Source organism: Oncorhynchus gorbuscha, linkage group LG04 (genome assembly GCF_021184085.1).
Source record: "Oncorhynchus gorbuscha isolate QuinsamMale2020 ecotype Even-year linkage group LG04, OgorEven_v1.0, whole genome shotgun sequence".
Lineage (NCBI taxonomy): Eukaryota > Metazoa > Chordata > Actinopteri > Salmoniformes > Salmonidae > Oncorhynchus > Oncorhynchus gorbuscha.
Genome location: NC_060176.1, coordinates 29,463,497 through 29,487,540, shown reverse-complemented (window position 1 = coordinate 29,487,540; position 24,044 = coordinate 29,463,497). Strand labels below are relative to the sequence as shown.

At 43.4% G+C, this 24,044-nt stretch overlaps 1 protein-coding gene across 6 annotated transcripts in view; it reads left to right on the top strand.

Annotated features, from left to right (window-relative positions):
• LOC124033946 (LARGE xylosyl- and glucuronyltransferase 2-like) overlaps positions 1-24,044 on the top strand; it is a 206,583-nt gene that overhangs the window by 160,813 nt on the left and 21,726 nt on the right. For 3 of the 6 annotated variants that reach the window (XM_046346473.1, XM_046346472.1, XM_046346471.1), the window contains one exon: positions 20,442-20,649. In XM_046346473.1, the coding sequence (XP_046202429.1) occupies positions 20,550-20,649 (100 nt within the window). In that variant the 5' untranslated portion in view covers positions 20,442-20,549. Of the gene's footprint in view, positions 1-6,818; positions 7,005-7,075; positions 7,310-7,636; positions 7,889-20,441; positions 20,650-24,044 lie in introns of those variants that run through there. The other 3 variants (XM_046346474.1, XM_046346476.1, XM_046346475.1) reach the window with 3 other exon arrangements.

The following is a 24,044-nucleotide window of genomic DNA, read 5'->3' as shown; positions in this document are numbered from 1 at the left end:
TGGAAATGATAACTTAACTTTCTCATCCATAGCCTTAAACCACTGTTTAGCTCACATCTGAAGGCTGCGGGACATTTAGGACGTACTGCGGATCGCTAAAATATCCTAATGATTATGATCACACTTCCTCAATTCAAATATTGTGGCGACACTATAGCAAAAATGGTTTGGCATGGTTTAGAGACTTGGGCACTAAGTTCTAGTTATCAGTGTGGCCCTATCACCTGGACATGTTAAAATATTGTATCTTCATGCCTCGAAAAAAAAAACTCCAGGCTTCCGTCATAACTGTCAATTTATTTAAAAAATAAGAATTTCAGGCCGCAGTTTGGAATAAACTAATCCCGTCCGAATCGTCCTCTGGAAGACTGGACATTCTGGAGTAATATTCACAAAATCAACACTTTTTTAGTAATACTAGTCCCGTGCAAACAGGTCTTTGGTCACGTGCACGCAATACATGTGTCATGTAAAGAGAGGATGAATAGGGGATGTTTTTCGTATACAAATGAGAGATTTTGGTTACAGCACTATTCAGTCAGAAATGTCGGTAATTATGTTGCTTCATCAACACGGACGTCACGATCAACACTGTTGATGTTCTGTGGCTTGTCGCTGCATCAGGGAGGAGAGAGAGACAACAACGGGTGCTGGTCACACAGTCACTCGCTGTCTTTTTTTTCTTTTTTAACACAGTGCAGCAAGTCTGAGCCTGGCCCGGCACAATCAAATCAATTGCTGGTCAGACACCCCCTAGTCATTTGTGTTTTCATTATTTAATCAAAGAGTGTGCTTAAAGCATCAGACAAGCTCAGCGAATATAGTTGATTTGATTAAAACACATAGGATGTGTCAGTAAATGGAATAAAAACAAGTTTAACATTTTTTACTAATTGATTGGTCGAAAGAACAGACAACTCTTGGTCGACCAAGATATTTTTGAGTCGGGGACAGCCCTAGTGAGCATGCATGCATGTGGGGGTGCGTGTGTTTATCCTTTGTTAAACACATTCTCTCCTGGTCGTGCTGTGTGACAGGCTATATCCAGTGAGACTCATAAGGTCTCTGTCAGGGCATTGGATTGTAATAAACTTGAGCTCTTAGTATAACCGTACACACTGGCACGTGGGTGGTGGGGATTTGATGTGGTTCACAGGTTCACACAGGCCCTTACCTCCACCAACACACGCACGCACGCACGCACGCACGCACGCACGCACGCACGCACGCACGCACGCACGCACGCACGCACGCACGCACGCACGCACGCACACACACACACACACACACACACACACACACACACACACACACACACACACACACACACACACACACACACACACACACACAGCATCCCACTGGACCTCTCCTTCACAGGAGCCAGACACATCATTACAGAGCTGACTGGTCAGGGATAGGAGTTTCTACTACAATATCGCTCTCGCCCTGCCCCTAACCCTTGACCTCTGACCCCTGACCAGTGAAAGTGGACGGAGCTTATTGTCTTTAGCACTGCCTGATTGGCTCTCCCACAGGGCTTAGAGGGTCAGGTGGTGTGCTGACTTTACACTTTGCACACAGGGAGGTTAGAGTATCTCAGAATATATCCGAGCCTGCTGTGCTGTGGCTTATGGTCAGTGCCAAGCAGTGCCTCAGGGGCCATGGCTGCTCATACAGACTATGAGCTATTTCTCTACTTTGTACTTGGAGAGTCCAGTTCTACCTTCTCCTCAGCAGATGAGCAACTGACTGGGAGGGGTAATTATGATATTCCCATTTTGGGGGGTGGGGGTTGTGTATAGGCACACTAAGTGTGCACAACATTAGGAACACCTTCCTAATACTGAGTTGCTCGCCCTTTTGCCCTCAGAACAGCCTTAATTCGTCAGGGGGGGGACTCTACAAGGAAGTCAAAAGCATTCCAGAGGGATGCTGTCCCACGTTTGACTTCAATGCTGCCCACAGTTGTGTTCAAGTTCAAGTGAAAAGCCCAGCAGCGCTGCAGTTCTTGACACACTCAAACCTGTGTGCGTGGCACCTTCTACCAATTCACTTGGTCAGTCTATATCATGGAAAGAGCAGGTGTTCCTAATGTTTCCTGCACTCAGTGTATATGTTTTAGGGATGGTGGGGGGGGGCAGGGGTGTTATAGCGATGGAGATGGGAGGCAGTGGGTTGGAAGTTTGGAATAGTCCCGTGTGTGAGTCCACCAGTTGTTATTGACAGGGAGAAACAGTAACTGGGTATAATCCAATGAAGATATGTTTATTTAGACTGGCAGTTGTTTTGACTGGCAGGGAGAATATGAAGTGTTTATTTCCAAAACGCTATATACGTACATGTTCAGGTGCGTTTCTTTCACTATATAATCATGGCATTGGGTTGTTCAATGACAAACGTGTATTTGTTTCCTCACTCTCAGAGGAATAAGTAGTACTACTAGGTTTTTTACAGTGAAATGTAACAAATAACTACGTTTTTAATATAGAACTGTACAAATGATACAATTATAAAAAAATAAAAACAATCCCATACGGTAATATGAGATATGTATGTAGTACCTTTACATGTGACATGGTTGTCATTTAGCAGATGTTTTTAACTAGAGCGACTTACAGCGCATTCCTCTTAAGATACTTAGATGAGACGACCACGTCACGGTCCAACATACAGGATACGAACCTACCATTCCAGTTTAACAATGGATATGTAGCGTTGTTCAAAAAACACATTTCAATCTCAAATCTATTAATTAAAAAAAATCCGAAAGCTGTCATATTTTACACACACATGGACATACCCATGAGCAATCATCTCTGATGAAAGAAACACGTGAACAAATTGGTTGACTTGGCATTTTGGAAATAAACACTTCATTTTGACAGAGGAAGAATTAGGGAAGAGATTAAAAGAGAGGAGATGTGATTCTTCATACAAGCTCATAATGGAAGTCTCTCATCTCCCCGAAGTGAGCATCCTCAGCCCTTCCTCTCCTCCTCACCCCTCTCTACACTTCTGCTGTCCCCATTGCCCCTCTTCCCCTCTTTCCATCCGTTACACTTCCCCCGTCCCCTCTCTCCACCTCGAAACCTACCTCCACCCATTCTCCTCCCTCTCCTCTTCTCCCCTTCTAAAATGCCCTTACTCCCCTCCTCTTGTCTCATCTTATCCACACCTCCTCTCCTCCCCCTCTCGTACTCTTTCAGAGAGATAAATGCCTCTCATCTTCTGCTTTGGAAGGTAAGAAATTGTGGTTCTGCTCCACTGGGGAAATAAACTCTACCCCATCCTTTATCATCCCTCTCCCCACTGCACTCCACTCCTCTCATCTCCTCTTCTCCCCTCCATAAACAGTCCTTCTTGCCTCCCCCTTTTCCCATAAGGCCTACTGTCACGCTTCCATCTCTCTTTCTCTTCCCCTCTCTCTAGCTCTCTCTCTCTCTCTCTCTCTCGCTTTCGCTCTCTCCCTCTCTATTCCTCTGTTGCTCTCTGTCAACTGAGAAACCATTATAGTTGACTCCTGTCCTTTTCTCATACGTGGAGATTGGATCTGATATTACATGATCTCTGTCTTCATGATCTCTGTTTTTAGGGATTCAGCTTTGGATGGTTCACTACTAAGTTAACGATGTTGTTGTTTTTGAAGGCACCGAGCCGCAGCGACAGCGTAGCCAATGTTTTATCCAATAACCCTCATACTACCAACATATTGTACATACATTTTCTACCAACTAGCCGGCCTTCGCCCCATACCCTGCCCTGGACTTTAGTCACTGTTACTAGTCGGCTACCACACGGCACTGAACCCTGCACCTCAGAGACTGGTCACTTTAATAATGTCAGCATACTGCTTCACCCACTTCATATGTACAGTATATACTGTATTCTAATCAAGGCTCATCCTATATAACTACTGCTGTACACACATGTTATATCCATACACTGTCCATAAGGAGTGTACACTCCATCATACACAGTACCCGTCAAAAGTTTGTAGAAGAGATTGGCTGTCTGGCAGCTTGTTGATCCTGTGTTTTTAACACTGTAGCTGCCTTCCCTGCCACGTCTCCCTTGGAAGGTAGAGCAGACAAGTTGCACTGAGATAGGGCTACTGCATTTCTCTTAGGAAGCATGGAGAGGTAAGCGGAGGGTGGATATCCCCGCAGGTCTCGTTCCAGAATGTTCTTGGAGGGGAAATACAGCAGGTGCCATGGAAACCCAATCACTGTCTCTCTGTCGCTCTGTCTTTATGACTGTCTCTGTCTCTCTCTGCCTCCCTCTGTCTTTCTGTTGCTCTCTCTCCCCACTGTTTCCTACCCACCTATTTATATGGGACACCCTTTGGGAGTCAGGGAAACCTAAACCATGTAAACCATCTCTCTCTCTCCCCCTTCACACTCCTTTTATGGTGCTGGGGAAACCTAACCCTGGGAACCAACCCCCTGTATTGGTGTTTGGGTGGGGGGACTATGGGTTTACTGGCCAAGGCCCCGCCAGGGTGACCCTTAACCCCATAATTAGGAGATAAGAAGTGGTGTTAACCTGCATTAGTCATCTGGTTTGACAGCCACTGGATCCTCAGCCAACAACCCTGGACACTGATCTAAGGTCAGTTCTGTCTGTGTCTCCTCTAATGGTGAGGAATGGCAGAAGGTAAGCTGATCCTAGATCTATAACTGTTGCCTATGAGTAACTTCTACCCAAAGCAACCAGAGGAGAACGAGCATTGGAGACGAGAGGAAAGCAGTGAAACCAGTTGAACTAAAGGTCCATTTGCAATATAACATCTGAAAACCAGTGCCTGTAGAAGTGCTGTATGAAACACTGTCCTTTCATCAGGGTGTTTTTCTTTTTGGTACTGGTATATAACGGCTAGTGCTGCTACCAGTTGTTTGTATGTGGTTGTTTGTGGTTGTTTCCACATCTGACTGGCTTGGTTTAGCTTGGAGGCTCAAAGGCAAACTGGTGCTCTAGGGACTGAGATTGCATTGCGTTGCATTTCAGCATATATATATATTTCTCTTACACAGACACACACACAATCACAAACACACACACACACACACACACACACACACACACACACACACACACACACACACACACACACACACACACACACACACACACACACACACACACACACACACACACACACACACACACACACACACACACACACACACACACACACACACACACACACACACACACACACACACACACACACACACACACACACTACATAGAAATGCCTGTGACTGGCCTTGCATGGGTAGTAGATACAGTATCGTTGTGCTCCTGTGTAAGAGATAAGGAGTGCTGAGACTGTACTCTCTGCTCTTTCAGCTCAGTTCAATCTCCCTCCAGACTTTCTCCAGTTATTACAGTCCCTAATGGGGGATCCATCATCACAGCTTCATTTAGATAGCAGGCCAGACGCAGGCTCCAACTAGCTTTCTGTTTAGCGAAAACAACACTGTGTCCTACTTTAATTAGAGAGCTGTACTCCCCCGTCTCATGAGCCCACACACTCACACGCACATATGTAAGTACACATGCATAGACGGACACACATTTCCTACTTAAGTGATAATGCCAGAGAAGCCGGTGTTAGGAGGATATATTGGCACGGGTGTTGTTAGGCCTGAGACGAAGTCGGGCTAATAATGCACGATTTCGCATGGCATATAAAAAATGTGCTCTCTCGTCAGGACACTGTCGTACAGAGGAGCAAGCCAACAACAAAGCTTACACAATCACTTCAAACAGAAGCTGGAAAGATTGCAAACTAGCTTAATATCATTTAGTTTGAACTGTTTTCTATAGACATTTCAATATATAATTTCACAAAAATGACGTCAGCTGATTTATGATTTAAACTGGCTGAGAAAAGCTGTCTGCCTGTCTGTCTCGTCCCGACATGTTCATTACTATGGGACAGTTGGAGATCGAATTTGAACATTGAAACAATTTTTTCTCCGCTGTTGAAAACCAAATGCTAGTCTAAAAGAAATGGGAGATAATGTCTAGATGCTTTTTCTAGTGGAGATCAGGGTTATAAATTGCGTGGCTGGGCTGATGAGACAGTGGATTGCACAGTGAGATGGAACAGAGTAAATAGACATTTCAACATCATAGCTTTAGCTGGTGGTAACTAGTGAAATAGACACCGGCTGGAACCAATCAGCATTCAGAATTAGACCCACCCATTGTATAAATATACATAGAACCACTTGGAGCCAACCATGTCTGCATTTATGTGCACACATTCATGCGCGCACATCACAGCAGACTTACATTTGAATTGAAGGAATGCATGCATGCATGCACGCACGCACGCACGCACGCACCCACGCACGCACGCACGCACGCACGCACGCACCCACGCACGCACGCACGCACGCACGCACACACACACACACACACACACACACACACACACACACACACACACACACACACACACACACACACACACACACACACACACACACACACACACACACACACACACACACACACACACACACACACACACACACACACACACAGTTAATCATCTACTCTTAGGAATCAGGTTACTCAGTAATGCATAGGTAACCCAGTCTCTGTGTTAAAAGAGCAAGAAAAAGAGAACGAAAGACAGTAAGAGCTGCGACCAACTCCTGTCTTTTGTCACAGAGGCTTAACCATGTGCAAGGTGACACCACTCCCCCTTTCCCTCGCTCTCTTTTCAGCCTCTCGCCCCCTTTTCTGCACATTTTCTGTTATCGAGTTGGACTACTTTCATAAACACAGAGAGAGAGAGAGAGAGAGAGAGAGACACAGAGACACAGAGAGATCCGCAGAAGAAAAGGAGGATTAGGGAGAGGAAGAGGAGGGAGGGGCTCTTTGAAAGTGTGGCTGTGCACAACAACGCGGACTCGCCGCTACCCGCTTGGCAGACACTTAACACACGGAGAGGAGAGCAAACGATTGGAGCTTACACACACACGCAGGTAGGAAGAAAGTGCAAAGGTCATAGCTTGTTATTATCAACTGTGTGGGTCTGTGTTTGCCCGCTTGCGTGTGTGTAGGTCGGCTTTGTTTTCGCTGTCAGCTGTCAAATGTTCTTGTCAGACCTACAAGCACGTCTTACAGATGGAAAGGTGAGAGAGAGACAGAAGAAGAGATTGTGTCTGGGAGAGGGGGACAGAACGAGTGGTGTGTTCCTGTGTGAACAGGAGTGGGAGGTGAGCAGCACTCCCCTGCTCTCTCCTTCCATCCCCCCTGGAGTGAATCGAGCATTTGTGCTGTCATTGTGGTACTTCTGTCCCATTATTCTCTTCTGTCCCTTTCTTCCTACAGTGTCGCCATCTGTCGTGGTTTACCTACAGAATGTTCTGCTTCTATGTTTGTGTCCTGCAGCTCTATGTTTTCTGAGATCTTTTCTCACAGTTGTTTTCCTCAAGGTACTATCTCCTAAAGGTTTTCCCCCCAGGAATGTGACCTTTGTGTGCCGTGTTTACTATCTCGGATGTCCTTCTCTAGACTGCGTCTCTGTGTGTGCACTCTGTTCTGTTTTCTTTCTTTGTTGTGTGTTGTCATTGAGTCGTCCAGTGTGTGGTTGTTTTAGAGACTGAGCCGTCAGAGGTGACAGTATGTTAGAACAACAAAGTAGGGCACATGGGACAAGGTAACTACCTCTGCTGTTATTGCTATTCCTGCAGGCCATTCAAAGGATACTCAGCTTAATCTGTTGCGGCGTCACTCTGTACAGGGGGGCTGAGGAGGAGGACGTGCGTGTGCCTGTGTGTATGCCCGCGCGTGTGCGTGAGTATCGCACGACACGCGACCGCGTGTGTTTATGCATAACCAGGCAAATGATTGAGTGTAAACTGAGGTGAGATTAGTTCGCTGGTGACCTACTGTAACCTCTAGCTCTATTGTTTCGCCTTCCCCTGTGTCTCTGTGACAGCTGGGGTTTAGCTCAGAAAACAATCCTCCGTATTGTCAACAAACGTTTGACGATTAAGACATTGACCTATTAATCAAACTAGAATTGAATGATCTTAAACAGGATTTGCCTCACTCTTTACGATGGCTCTGATTGCACACTCCCTGTGTGTCTGTGTGTGTGTGAGAGAGAGAGAGTCCGCGCATGCGTGCCTAAAGATGAACAGATTTTCACACAGTTCAGCAAACGACAAATGCACCATACACGCTGCTGAATCGACCTTTTTATTTTCATTGGGAGAGGAGTTTCTTGAAAGTTTTCAAACCATATTCTGAAAGTCTGTTTTTCCGGGCCTCTGGGATGGATGCCGATGATCTATGATCGACAAGGGATAGCTAGCAGATAGGTAATACGTCATAGGTCATAGATATTTGTCCAGAAACCGTTATTTTGCTTCTTGCTCTCTCTCATATTTCTGCAGGCAGCTGCAGAGCTATAGTTACATTTAAACAACACACTTTCTCTCTCTCCTTTTGGCCCTTAGTAACCTGAAACCCATTCCCACTTAGAATTCCTAGACTAAAGTCCTCCATAGATGTATCTCTATCTCCCAGGAATTACATCCTAGCCTGCCCTCAAGCATGTAATTCCCTCATGCCATGTGTTTCTAGTACTATATGTGCTTTCTATTCCTCTGTATGTATGTATGTATGTATGTATGTATGTATGTATGTATGTATGTATGTATGTATGTATGTATGTATGTATGTATGTATGTATGTATGTATGTATGTATGTATGTATGTATGTATGTATGTATGTATGTATGTATGTATGTATGTATGTATGTATGTATGTATGTATGTATGTATGTATGTATGTATGTATGTATGTATGTATGTATGTATGTATGTATGTATGTACAGTGGGGCAAAAAAGTATTTAGTCAGCCACCAATTGTGCAAGTTCTCCCACTTAAAAAGATGAGAGAGGCCTGTAATTTTCATCAGAGGTACACTTCAACTATGACAGACAAAATGAGAAAAGAAATCCAGAAAATCACATTGTGGAATTTATTATGAATTTATTTGCAAATTATGGTGGAAAATAAGTATTTGGTCAATAACAAAAGTTTATCTCAATACTTTGTTATATACCCTTTGTTGGCAATGACAGAGGTCAACCATTTTCTGTAAGTCTTCACAAGGTTTTCACACACTGTTACTGGTATTTTGGCCCATTCCTCCATGCAGAGCTCCTCTAGAGCAGTGATGTTTTGGGGCTGTTGCTTAGCAACACGGACTTTCAACTCCCTCCAAAGATTTTCTATGGGGTTGAGATCTGGAGACTGGCTAGGCCACTCCAGGACCTTGAAATGCTTCTTACGAAGCCACTCCTTCGTTGCCCGGGGCGGTGTGTTTGGGATCATTGTCATGCTGAAAGACCCAGCCACGTTTCATCTTCAATGCCCTTGCTGACGGATCAGTCGTCCTGGTCCCTTTGTAGAAAAACAGCCCCAAAGCATGATGTTTCCATCCCCCTGCTTCACAGTAGGTATGGTGTTCTTTGGATGTAACTCAGCATTCTTTGTCATCCAAACACGACGAGTTGAGTTTTTACCAAAAAGTTATATTTTGGTTTCATCTGACCATATGACATTCTCCCAATCTTCTTCTGGATCATCCAAATGCTCTCTAGCAAACTTCAGACCGGCCTGGACATGTAATGGCTTAAGCAGGGGGACACGTCTGGCACTGCAGGATTTGAGTCCCTGGCGGCGTAGTGTGTTACTGATGTTAGGCTTTGTTACTTTGGTCCCAGCTCTCTGCAGGTCATTCACTAGGTCCCCCCGTGTGGTTCTGGGATTTTTGCTCACCGTTCTTGTGATAATTTTGACTCCACGGGGTGAGATCTTGCGTAGAGCCCCAGATCGAGGAAGATTATCAGTGGTCTTGTATGTCAACCATTTCCTAATAATTGCTCCCACAGTTGATTTCTTCAAACCAAGCTGCTTACCTATTGCAGATTCAGTCTTCCCAGCCTGGTGCAGGTCTACAATTTTGTTTCTGGTGTCCTTTGACAGGTCCTTGGTCTTGGCCATAGTGGAGTTTGGAGTGTGACAGTTTGAGGTTGTGGACAGGTGTCTTTTATACTGACAACAAGTTCAAACAGATGCCATTAATACAGGTAATGAGTGGAGGACAGAGGAGCCTCTTGAAGAAGAAGTTACAGGTCTGTGAGAGCCAGAAATCTTGCTTGTTTGTAGGTAACCAAATACTTATTTTCCACCATAATTTGCAAATAAATAAATGTAAAATCCTACAATGTGATTTTCTGGATTTTTTTCCTCATTTTTTCTGTCATAGTTGAAGTGTACCTATGATGAAATTTACAGGCCTCACTCATATTTTTAAGTGGGAGAACTTGCACAATTGGTGGCTGACTAAATACACTGCTCAAAAAAATAAAGGGAACACTTAAACAACACAAAGTAACTCCAAGTCAATCACACTTCTGTGAAATCAAACTGTCCACTTAGGAAGCAAAACTGATTGACAATAAATGTCACATGCTGTTGTGCAAATGGAATAGACAACAGGTGGAAATTATAGGCAATAAGCAAGGCACCCCCAATAAAGGAGTGGTTCTGCAGGTGATAACCACAGACCACTTCTCAGTTCCTATGCTCCCTGGCTGATGTTTTGGTCACATTTGAATGCTGGCGGTGCTTTCACTCTAGTGGTAGCCTGAGACGGAGTCTACAACCCACACAAGTGGCTCAGGTAGTGCAGCTCATCCAGGATGGCACATCAATGCGAGCTGTGGCAAGAAGGTTTGCTGTGTCTGTCAGCGTAGTGTCCAGAGCATGGAGGCGCTACCCAGAGACAGGCCAGTACATCAGGAGTTGTGGAGAAGGCGGAGCACTGCCAGAGCCCTGCAAAATGACCTCCAGCAGGCCACAAATGTGCATGTGTCTGCTCAAATGGTCAGAAACAGACTCCATGAGGGTGGTATGAGGGCCCGCCGTCCACAGGTGGGGGTTGTGCTTACAGCCCAACACCGTGCAGGACGTTTGGCATTTGCCAGAGAACACCAATATTGGCAAATTCGCCACTGGCGCCCTGTGCTCTTCACAGATGAAAGCAGGTTCACACTGAGCACATGTGACAGACGTGACAGTCTGGAGACGCCGTGGAGAATGTTCTGCTGCCTGCAACATCCTTCAGCATGACCGGTTTGGCGGTGGGTCAGTCATGGTGTGGGGTGGCATTTCTTTGGGGGGCCGCACAGCCCTCCATGTGCTCCCCAGAGGTAGCGTGACTGCCATTAGGTACCGAGGTGAGATTCTCAGACCCCTTGTGAGACCATATGCTGGTGCGGTTGGCCCTGGGTTCCTCCTAATGCAAGACAATGCTAGACCTGATGTGGTTGGAGTGTGTCAGCAGTTCCTGCAAGAGGAAGGCATTGATGCTATGGACTGGCCCGCCCGTTCCCCAGACCTGAATCCAATTGAGCACATCTGTCTCGCTCTATCCACCAACGCCACGTTGAACCACAGACTGTCCAGGAGTTGATGGATGCTTTAGTCCAGGTCTGGGAGGAGATCCCTCAGGAGACCATCCGCCACCTCATCAGGAGCATGCACAGGCGTAATAGGGAGGTTATACAGGCACGTGGAGGCCACACATGTAACGAAATTCGTCTGTTGTTTGAAGAGAGTCAGACCGAAATGCAGTGTGTAGGTTACTCATGACTTTTAATGAAGATAATAATATATATATAATATAATGCGGTACATGAAATAACTGAAGAAGAAAACAACAAACGAGTGAAACTAATTACAGCCTATCTGGTGACTAACACAGAGACAGGTACAATCACCCACGAAATACAACGCGCACTCAGGCTACCTAAATACGGTTCCCGATCCGAGACAACGAGAATCAGCTGACTCCAATTAGGAATCGCCTCAGGCAGCCAAGCCTAACTAGACACACCCCTAATAATACACACTCCCAATTAATACAAACCCCAATACGAAATACAACATATAAACCCATGTCACACCCTGGCCTACCCAAACATATAACAAAAACACAAGATACAATGACCAAGGCGTGACAACATACACTACTGAGCCTCATTTTTACTTGTTTTAAGGACATTACATCAAAGTTGGATCAGCCTGTAGTGTGGTTTTCCACTTTAATTTTGAGTGTGACTTCAAATCCAGACCTCCATGGGTTGATAAATTTGATTTCCATTGATATATATTTTTTTGTGTGATTTTGTTGTCAGCACATTCAACTATGTAAAGAAAAAAGTATTTAATAAGAATATTTCATTCATTCAGATCTAGGATGTGTTATTTTAGTGTTCCCTTAATTATTTTGAGCAGTGTACTTTTTTGCCCCACTGTATGTATGTATGTATGTATGTGTGTGTGTGTGTGTGTGTGTGTGTGTGTGTGTGTGTGTGTGTGTGTGTGTGTGTGTGTGTGTGTGTGTGTGTGTGTGTGTGTGTGTGTGTGTGTGTGTGTGTGTGTGTGTGTGTGTGTGTGTGTGGTGTGTGGTGCGCTTTGGTATTTGTTTCATTAGTCCATTGTTGATATAGTCCCAAAATATGTTTTGCATGTGAGCAATCACGTTTTCAAGATATGCAACTTTCAAAATACAGAAATATGGCCTGTATGATGCATGTGGCATCATATGATGCTGCGATTTGCAGTTCCTCTTTAATATTCCTCACTGATAATCAAGCCCATTGTCTGTGACTTGCTGAGGCTGTGATGTGTCAACCAGGATTGGCACTGGAGAAGTGTTAATCTTTCCATTACCAGCACTGTGGAAGTGCTCTGATATAGGACCGAGGAAGAGATTGGAATAGAGGGGAAGATTAGGAAAAGAAGGGACTTTGAGACGCAGACTGATAAAGGCTGATTTTAGAGGGTGGCCAGACGTGAGGACACACATTAGCTCGGGTTTAATCATCAAAGGACCAACGAACCATGTAACGCTGAGTGTGTGTTTGCGTGCGTGCGTGTATGACTGTTGTGACTGAAAAACTACTGCAAAAACATTTTTTTTCTCTCTCTCTCTCTCTATCATATATATTCATACAAACATAGAGAATCTTCCTTATACAGTGCATTCGAAAAGTATTCAGACCCCTTGACTTTTTATACATTGTTATGTTACAGTCTTATTACAAAATACCCCATAATGACAAAGTAGAGCAGGTTTTTAGAAATTTTAGCAAATGTATTAAAAATCAAAAACTGAAATACCACATAAACATAAGTATTCAGACCCTTTACTCAGTAATTTGTTGAAGCACCTTTGGCAGAGATGACAGCATATTCTTCTTGGCACACCTGTATTTGGGGAGCTTCTGCCATTCTTCTCTGCAGATCCTCTCAAGCTCTGTCAGGTTGGATGGGGAGCGTCGCTGCACAGGTGTTTTCAGGTCTCTCCCGAGATGTTCGATCGGGTTCAAGTCCGGGCTCTGGCTGGGCCACTCAAGGACATTCAGAGACTTGTCCCAAAGCCACTCCTGCATTGCCTGAGGTCCTGAGCACTCTGGAACAGGTTTCTCTGTACATTGCTCTGTTCATCTTTCCCTCGACCCTGACTAGCCTTCCATTTCCTGCCGCTGAAAAACAACCCCATAGCATGATGCTGCCAACTACTATGCTTCACTGTAGGGATGGTGCCAGGTTTCCTCCAGACGTGACGCTTGGCATTCAGTCCAAAGAGTTCGATTTTGGTTTCATCAGATCAAGGCCTTTCTCCCCCGATTGCTCAGTTTAGCCGGGCGGCCAGCTCTAGAAAGAGTTTTGGTGGTTCCAAACTTCTTCTGTTTTAAGAATGATGGAGGCCACTGATCTTGGGGACCTTCAATGCTGCAGAAATGTTTTGGTACCCTTCCCCAGATCTTCGAGACACAATCTTGTCTCGAAGCTCTACAGACAATTCCTTCGACCTCATCACTTGGTATTTGCTCGGACATGCACTGTCAACTGTCAGACCTTATATAGACAGTTGTGTGCCTTTCCAAATCATGTCCAACCAATTCAATTTACCGCAGTTGGACTCCATTCAAGTTGTAGAAACATCTCAAGGATGATCAATAAAAACATGATGCACCTGAGCTCAATTTCAAGTCTCTATGTAAATAATCATTTTTATTTTGTAATAACTTTGCAAAAATGACTAAACCTGTTTTCGCTTTGTCATTATGAGGTATTGTGTGTAGGTTGATTGGGAAAATGTTGTATTTAATCCATTTTAGAAGAAGGCTGTAACGTAACAACATTTGGAAAAAGTCAAGGGGCGTGAATACTTTCCAACCCTATCTATTACATGTACATTTATATATTTATTTTCCTGTCTCTGACATTGCTCGTTCTGATATTTCTTAATTTTTCTCAATTAGGCATTTATTTTTAAAATTGTATTATTATTGCTAGGTATCACTGCACTGTTGGAGTTTAAAAAAAAACTCAAGCATTTCGCTGCACCTGCGATAATATCATCTGCAAATCACTAAACTTTGATTTGATTTGCTTCTCTTATGGTAGCAGTCAGAGCTGCAGCAGATGTGATATGAGTAGCAGTCTAAATGTCTAAATTGCAGGTTCATATGAAAACTCCCTGCTGTTATTGTGAAGTGTGTGAACCATCATGTGGGCACAGATTATTGACCGGGTTAATAATTGGGTTTCTTACCCTGCTCTGAGAAAAATGCAGAAGAGAGAAATGTGTGTGTGTGTGTGTGTGCTGCATCTCTCTGTCATCTCCCTGACACACGCCTGAACAGACTCCATTACCGTATATTGCCCCAAGCGACATAAAGCCTGATTTGAAATGAACAGGAGTGATCTAGGGAGGCTGCAGCAACAATACATGAGGACACACACACAGTCAGCCAACCAAACACTAACACACACATTCACACACATGCTGGTGCTTGTTCACCCCCCCCGAAATTGCTAATAACCCATCCACAACCACCCGACTATATGTGACAAAAGTGAAAATCGGAGGCCCGCACCTCATCCCAACCCGCAAATATAGAATATGTGCATTAGGCTACAGTCAGGGAAGGTGGAATGATTTTTTGACAGGGGGTGCAGGATTGTTTTTTTGCCTAATTTAAATATGTTTCTGCTTATAATTTCGGACATTTTGGTAGACTATTTGTTAGTCAACTTGTCTATATTTAGATACGTGCAGCTTTGCTTCTGTCGTTATATCTTGCCCTAGAAGACTAAATAAACTCTTGCTCACCGGAATGTTTATTTTTTTTATTTAACCTTAATTTAACTAGGCAAGTCAGTTGAGAACAAATTCTTATTTACAATGAATACGCTGAGCCAATTGTGCGCCACCCTATGGGACTCCCGATCATGGCCGGATGTGATACAGCCCGGGATCGAAGGGTTGGAGCGGGGAATTTAACCCCGGTCTTCAGGTGGATAGAGGGGTGGCGTTTCTAAGCCGTGTCCGTTATTGCTAGACCACGGGCTCTACCGACTTGCATTAATTTTAATGAAGTAAACAGCAAAAAAAAGAAACGTCCCTTTTTCAGGACCCTGTCTATCAAAGATAATTCGTAAAAATCCAAATACCTTCACACATCTTCATTGTAAAGGTTTTAAACACTGTTTCCCATGATTGTTCAATGAAGCATAAACAATTAATGAACATGCACCTGTGGAACGGTCATTAAGACACTAAAAGCTTACAGACGTTTGGCAATTAAGGTCACCGTTATGAAAGCTTAGGACACTAAAGTGGCCTTTCTACTGACTCTGAAAACCACCAAAAGAAAGATGATCCAGGGTCCCTGCTCATCGTGTGAACATACCTTAGGCGTGCTGCAAGGAGGCATGAGGACTGCAGATGTGGCCAGGGCAATAAATTGCATCAGTGCTCAGACTGTCCGCAATAGGCTGAGAGAGGCTGGACCGAGGGCTTGTAGGCCTGTTGTAAGGCAGGTCCTCACCAGACATCACCGGCAACTAAGTTGCCTATGGGCACAAACCCACCGTTGCTGGACCAGACAGGACTGGCAAAAAGTGCTCATCAAATCAAAGTTTATTTGTCACGTGCGCCGAATACCTTACAGTGAAATGCTTACTTACAGGCTCTAACCAATAGTGCAAAAAATATATTAGGTGAACAATAGGTAGGTAAAGAAATAAAACAACAGTAAAAAGGTTTTTCACAGTTTTGTCTCACCAGGGGTGATGGTCAGATTCACATTTATCGTTGCAGGAATGAGCATTACACCGTGGCCTGTACTCTGGAGCGGGATCGATTTGGAGGTGGAGAGTCCGTCATGATCTGGGGTGGTGTGTCACAGCATCATCGAACTGAGCTTGTTGTCATTGCAGGAAAACTCAATGCTGTGCGTTACAGGGAAGACATCCTCCTCCCTCATGTGGTATCCTTTCTGCAGGCTCATCCTGATATGACCCTCCATCATGACAATGCCACCAGCCATACTGCTCGTTCTGTGCATGATTTCCTGCAAGACAGGAATGTCAGTGTTCTGCCATGGCCAGCGACAAGCCCGGATCTCAATCCCATTGAGCACGTCTGGGACCTGTTGGATCGGTGGGTGAGGGCTAGGGCCATTCCCCCTAGAAATGTCTGGGAACTTGCAGGTGTCTTAGTGGAAGAGTGGGGTAACATCTCACAGCAAGAACTGGCAAATCTGGTGCAGTCCATGAGGAGGAGATGCACTGCAGTACTTAATTCAGCTGGTGGCCACACCAGATACTGACTGTTACATTAGATTTTGACCACCCCTTTGTTCAGGGACACATCATTCCATTTCTGTTTGTCACATGTCTGTGGAGTTCGTCTCAGTTGTTGAATCATGTTATGTTCATACAAATATTTACACATCTTACGTTTGTTGAAAACAAACGCAGTTGACAGTGAGAGGAAGTTTCTTTTTTTGCTGAGTTTATATGTTGGTTATTTATTTGAGTTAATTTCAATTAACCCCAGAATAATTTCATACAGTGTGGTTGAGTGGGTCAAATTCCAATGAAATGTATCATTTTACTGCCCTCCTGTTTCTAATCTGTCTTATTAAAGCATTGAAATAAGAAAGGTGGAATTCAACAACAAATATTCTCCTTAAGTCCTTGTCATCAATCAATATTTAAGCTATACACCATTGATTGTATAGTAAACAGATTTTGTGTTTTGATGTTGCCTTTTATTTGCACTAAAACTCTTAAAAACATCCATATTAAGGTTGAAGAACCTCTTTGGGTGTTTCAGAGTACTTCATTTATGTTTAAAACACATTCTGTGCATTAAAACACTTGCATTGGGTTGACATTCAAACACCCTCCAAACGTCAGTTGAGACGTTCTACTTTTACAGTGTAGTTGACATCTCTAAAGTGCTCTGTCATCTCTGCTTCCTTCATGGATCAAAGACATTTAGGGACCGGAGAGAAAATGCAATAACAAAAAAGAAGGGTAATATTTTCAGTGCAAAATATTTTATTATGCTTATAAAGATAACATCTCTACTGATGGTCATTTCAGCACATTCGCATTCACTCAAGATGCTGAAATAAATAAATCCTATACATTGGTCCTTCTGTAGCTCAGTTGGTAGAGCATGGAGCTTGTAGGTGGGTTCGATCCCCGGGACCACCCATACGTAGAATGTATGCACACATGACTGTAAGTCGCTTTGGATAAAAGCGTCTGCTAAATGGCATATATATTTATACAGTGGCTTGCAAAAGTATTCACCCCCCTTTCCATTTTTCCTATATTGTTGCCTTACAACCTGGAATTAAAATAGATTTTGGGGAAGAGTTTGTATCATTTGATTTACAGAACATTGCCAACCACTTTGACGATGAAAAATGGTTGTATATTTTGAAACAAACAAGGAATAAAATATTTAAAAAACGGAAAACTTGATCGTGCATAAATATTCACCCCCCCCCCATTCTTCAAGGCAAAACTGCTCCAGGTCCTTCAAGTTGGATGGGTTCTGCTGGTGTACAGCAATCTTTAAGTCATACCACAGATTCTCAATTGGATTGAGGTCTGGGTTGTGACTGGGCCATTCCAAGACATTTAAATGTTTCCCCTTAAACCACTCGAGTGTTGCTTTAGCAGTATGCTTAGGGTCATTGTCCTGCTGGAAGGTGAACCGTCCCAGTCCCATCTCTGGAAGACTGAAACAGGTTTCCCTCAATCATTTCCCTGTATTTTGCGGCATCCATCATTCCTTCAATTCTGACCAGTTTCCCAGTCCCTGCCGATGAAAAACATCCCCACAGCATGATGGGGCCTTTACACAGAGACACAATGGCCTCCGCTCTTAATTGCATTATATGCTCCTCATTAGCCATGTTTGATTGACAGTCGTGCCTAGAAATACAGGAACAGGCACGTTTCCCTTGCCACCATTAACTATGCTCTACAATAATGTGGAATGGAAAACTTTGCCTGTTTGGTACCTAACACATTAAGAATTTCCACTTGAAGGAAGAGTTGTATTCTGTTATGTTCTGTTTAGTTTCCATTCTATTTCCAAACAAATCAGATGGTCTGACTGCAGTATTGGACTTTTGTCTATAAGCATAGACATTTTGACGGTTAAGTTTGGGCATTAATTCAAAATGGTTATGGTAAGGGTTAAGGTTTGGGGTAGGGGGTAGGGTTTAAACCAGGGGCTGGAACTGGTTCAGGGAATAGAGCCGAAAACTGTAATATAACACCTTTTCAAGGAACAGAATGAAAACCGGTAACGGGAGGGATCTATGCTGTTCCGGAACAGAATCCTTGTTTTAAAAGCATGGGAACCTGATAATAACGTTATTTTATGTTCTAGGCAAGAGGGAGGGAGGGAGAGAGAAAATCATTTCAGAATGTGGTGTAAATCATTTCAGAATGGGTTTATTTTCAGCACTTCACACACACACACACACACACACACACACACACACACACACACACACACACACACACACACACACACACACACACACACACACACACACACACACACACACACACACACACACACACACACACACACACACACACACACACACAGGAAAGAGAAAACATTTAAGCCGTCACTGTGACCCAGCGATGGCTTTGGTTGTTGTGTTATTAATGTTACTGATATAATTGTCTATTGAATTATACGTTTGGTTAATAGACTGCACATGTCGAAATTTCTCTCCCAGTATGTTGTGGTATTGTTGCTTCTCTCTCTCTCTCTCTCTCTCTCTCTCTCTCTCTCTCTCTCTCTCTCTCTCTCTCTCTCTCTCTCAGCAGTGCTCTTTGTCCTTGTTGTTTTAGAGTCTGCTAGGTATAAGCGCCGTGTCAAGATGATAGTTGAACGGGGTGATGAGAATCCATTGGAATGAGAGCCCTTGAGCAAACACACACACACACCTCGAGCAACCAAGCTAAGCATCTGTGTTTTTGTTAAGTAAAGTCGCACACTGAAGGGCAGGATGTTCATTTGACAGTCTTGAGGGTGTGTGTGTGTGTGTGTGTGTAGTGTCAAGTAGATAAAAACCACAGGTTAGCGTTTTTCGTCATGAATCTTATGCTGGAGTCATCTCTGCAGAGTGGTCGCTAGCTGATAGTCATAAAATCCGATTTGAAACCTTAACCACAACACTAACATTAATGTCTAACCCTAACCTTAAATTAAGACCAAAAAGCACATTTTTGTTTTCATGAACTTTTACAATATAGCCAATTTGGACTTTGCAGCTGGCCCATTTAGCGGAAATTGCACAGTTCTGCCTCCAGGACAAGACTCGTCCCAATAAATGTCAACCTGCATAAACACCTGGGTCAAGTAGCAAATTCAGTTTAATCTCACCACTATACTGTCCACCCTTTCACCTCCCTCTCCTCTCTTGCTCACCAGAGTTTCCACAACAACAAAGCAAAGGCCAGACAATCTTCTTTTTATGAACTCACAAATATTTTTTTACTTCTCTTTTTTAATTGGCAGCTACATACAATCTTGTTTCCTTCAGGCCTGCATCTAATTAGGGTGAAACGTGATTAATTAAGCTCATCATAAAACAAAGAGAGGCCCTGGAACTCGTATAGCCCTTATAGATAGAGGGAGGTAGAAAGAGAGGGAAGGAAATGGAGAAAGAGAATGAGAGAGTCTGCCTGCACTTATTGCCAGTTGTGCACAATAAATACCCTGCTGTGAGCCTGGCTGTGAATAAACTGTGTGTGGGTGTGTGTATGTGCTTGCTTGCGTCCACGTGTGTGTGTGCGTGCGTGCGGGCTTCTGCATTTGTGTGTTTGCTTGTATTTGTGTTGTGAGATTACATTAATTGTGCCCATGACATTTCCGTTTCCTAACTTCTGCTTTGCTTGAGTATAAACTGCACTGTTATGCCACTAAAGCATTTTGTGACAGCATCATACTAACCTTCTAACTCCTCCTCTCTTTCTCCTCACCTCTCCCTCCAGATGAGAGGATGCAGCAGGAAGCAGATGAGCGACTGAGCCCCACCTGAGCCCTGACCCCTGACCCCTGACCCATCACCTCCCACCCCCGCCCCCACCGGCCATCCCATCATGCACCTGCCATTTCGAGGTCGTCTGAAGCTGCTAGTGGCATCTTTGACCGCCGTCATCCTGCTCACCTGGCTCTACCTGCTGGCTGGGAACCTGGAGAGTAAGTAATACCGGCCTGTCGCCATGGTTACATGACTACTGGAACTACTTTTCCATTGAACTGCAGTAGGAAGGAATGGGAAACATGTATGCATGTACTGTAACGACTTTAAAAACAGATTAAACAACGGTATACAGATGCCATATCTTAATTTGATCATCCTGTTGTTGCAGGAATTTGGAAATGCAAACTTGTATTGCATTCGAGGTTTAAAATGGCTTCTAAAATCTATAATTTCCATTTTAAGATGTCTGACTTGATTTTCCCTAATGGAAATTAACTCAAAATAATGTTTACGAACTCAAATAACAATAACTGTAACGACCCTTTGTTTAAAAACTTGGATATCGACTTTGCCACCTTGTGGCACAGTCAATGTCATACAGGGCTACGGGCCAGAAGTTTGAGGGTTCGCTGACCGCCACAGACAAACTCACTCTCTCTGCCTGTTTCATTAGGGCCCTGCTACACTGTAGCCATTGGGTGTTTGGCATTGCCATCTGCCATTGAGGAAATGCTTCCTTTGAAATCAATGAAAGCTGCTTCACTGCCTGTGTTGTGCTCGCAGTGTGTCGCGTCCAAGCTCAAGAAATCACAGAGGTGAAATTCTCGATGGCTGACTTCAAATGTTCATTCTATCTTGTGAATTGAAATAATGACAAATAAAGTAGATGTTGGTTGCATATGGCCTCGACTATACACCACTGGTTATTTTAGTCAAGAAGCTACTACTACTACTAGCTAGCTAGTTACGTTGACGAGCTAAGTTCAAAAGCAGCTTGCGAAATTAGAGAATCATTTAGTACAACCACTAGCAACAATTTAGTGAGTACTTGTGAAAAACTGGACCAAAGGTATTGTACTTACGCATAATCAATGATTTATATGGTACAGTAGGCAAAATAGAATAAAGTCTCTGCTCCTAATACTTATTTTCCACCATAATTTGCAAATAAATTCATTAAAAATCCTACAATGTTATTTTCTGGATTTTTTTCCTTCTCATTCTGTCTGTCATAGCTGAAGTGTACCTATGATGGAAATTACAGGCCTATCTCATATTTTTAAGTGGGAGAACTTGCACAATTGGCGGCTGACTAAATACTTTTTTTGCCCCACTGTACGTAAGTATTCAGACCCTTTGCTATAAGACTCAAGATTGAGCTCAGGTGCATCCTGTTTCCATTGATCATCGTTGAGATGTTTTTAAAACTTGATTGGAGTCCACCTGTGGTAAATGTAAATAGATTAGCCTCTTTGGGCTAGGGGGCAGTATTTTCACATCCGGATGAAAAGTGTGCCCAGAGTAAACTGCCTGCTACTCAGGCCCACAAACTAGGATATGCATATTATTAGTAGATCTGGATAGAAAACACTCTGTTTCTAAAGCTGTTTGAATGATGTCTGTGAGTATAACAGAACTCATATGGCAGACAGAAAAATCCAACCAGGAAGTGGAAAATCTGAGGTTTGTAGTTTTTCAAGTGATTGCCTATCCAATACTCTGTGTAAATGGCTTCCACTAGATGTCAGCAGTCTTTATAAAGTTGTTTCAGGCTTCTATTATGAAAGGGGAGAAAATAAGATCACTCAGAGTTAGTGGCTCAGCTGAAAGCCATGAGTTGTTCATCGCGCGCGAGCTCCATTCCCTTTCCTTTCTAATTTGGTTGGAATATTATTGAAGATATATTATCCTAAAGATTATTATATACATCTTTGACATGTTTCTACGAACTTTAATGTAACTTTTTTGACTTTTCTTCTAGGCTTAGTGCCTGCGCTTTGTGCATTTGGATTAGTGAACTAAACGCACAAACAAAAAATTCACCGGATGTTTTGGAGGCAAAACATTACTGAACATAACGTGCCAATGTAAACTGAGATTTTTGGATATAAATATGAACTTTAACGAACAAAACATACATGTATTGTGTAACATGAAGTCCTATGAGTGCCATCTGATGAAGATCATAAAAGGTCAAAGCTTAGTGATTCATTTTATCTCTAGTTCTGCTTTTTGTGACTCCTTTCTTTGGCAGGAAAATGGCTGTATGTCTTTTGTGACTAGGCGCTGACCTAACATAATCGCATGATATGTGTTCGCTGTAAAGCCTTTTTGAAATCGGACACTGTGGTTGGATAAACAAGAAGTTTATCTTTACAATGGTGTACAATACTTGTATGTTTGAGGATTTGTAATTATGAGTTTTATGTTGTTAGAATTTGGGGCCCTGCAATTGTGCAAAAAAAATGCACCTAAAGAATCTCAGACCATGAGAAACAATATTCTCTTGTCTGATGAAACCAAGATTGAACTCTTTGGCCTGAATGTCAAGCGTCACGTCTGGAGGTAACCTGGCACCATCCCTATGGTGAAGTATGGTGGTGGCAGCATAATGCTGTGGGGATGTTTTTCAGCAGCAGGGACTGGGAGACTTGTCAGGATCGAGACAAAGATTAACGAAGCCAAGTACAGGGAGATCTATGATGAAAACCTACTCCGGAGCGCTCAGGACCTCAGACTGAGGCGAAGGTTCCCCTTCCAACAGGACAACAACCCTATGGACACAGCCAAGACAATACATGAGTGGCTTTGGGACAAGTCTCTGAATGTCCCTGAGTGGCCCAGCCAGAGCCCGATTCAAAATCTCTTGACAGACCTGAAAACAGCTGTGCAGCAACACTCCCCATCCAATGTGCCAAAGCTTGAGTGGATCTGCAGAGAACAATGGGAGAAACTCCCCAAATACAGGTGTGCCAAGCTTGTAGCGTCATACCCAAGAAGACTCGAGGCTGTAATCACTGCCAAACGTGTTTCAACAAAGTACTGAGTAAAGGGTCTGAATACTTATGTAAATGTGATATTTTTTGTATATTTTTTTAATGAGCTTTGTCATTATGGGGTATTGTGTGTAGATTGATGAAAAAAACTATTTAATACATTTTAGCATAAGGCTGTAATGTAACAAAATGTGGATAAAATCAAGTGGTCTGAATACTTTCCGAAAGCACAGATGCACGCAGATGAGTAAATGTGAGGAAATGTGGCTAGGATAGAATAAATGATAGAATAAATGATGTAATAAATCCTGCAAAAGAGCGAATGTAAACCAGCGAAAAACCACACTACCCTCAACCAGTGCCCAATATATAAAAAATAAAAAACCCTTCCCAATTTCGATCTGTCCCTAACAATTCACATTTCCTCTTGCTGCAGGATTATAATCCTGCTGTGTGAAACTGGCTCAAATTAAGATGCATCATCTGTACAAACAATCTTGTAGGCTGTTCGAGATTCTGAGATTTCTTTGTCCTAGAATTGCTACGGTTACTTTCCTGACTTTTGAGAATCGAGCAAGGCTCTTCGGAGAATATCTGTGCTTAAGTGTTCTCAG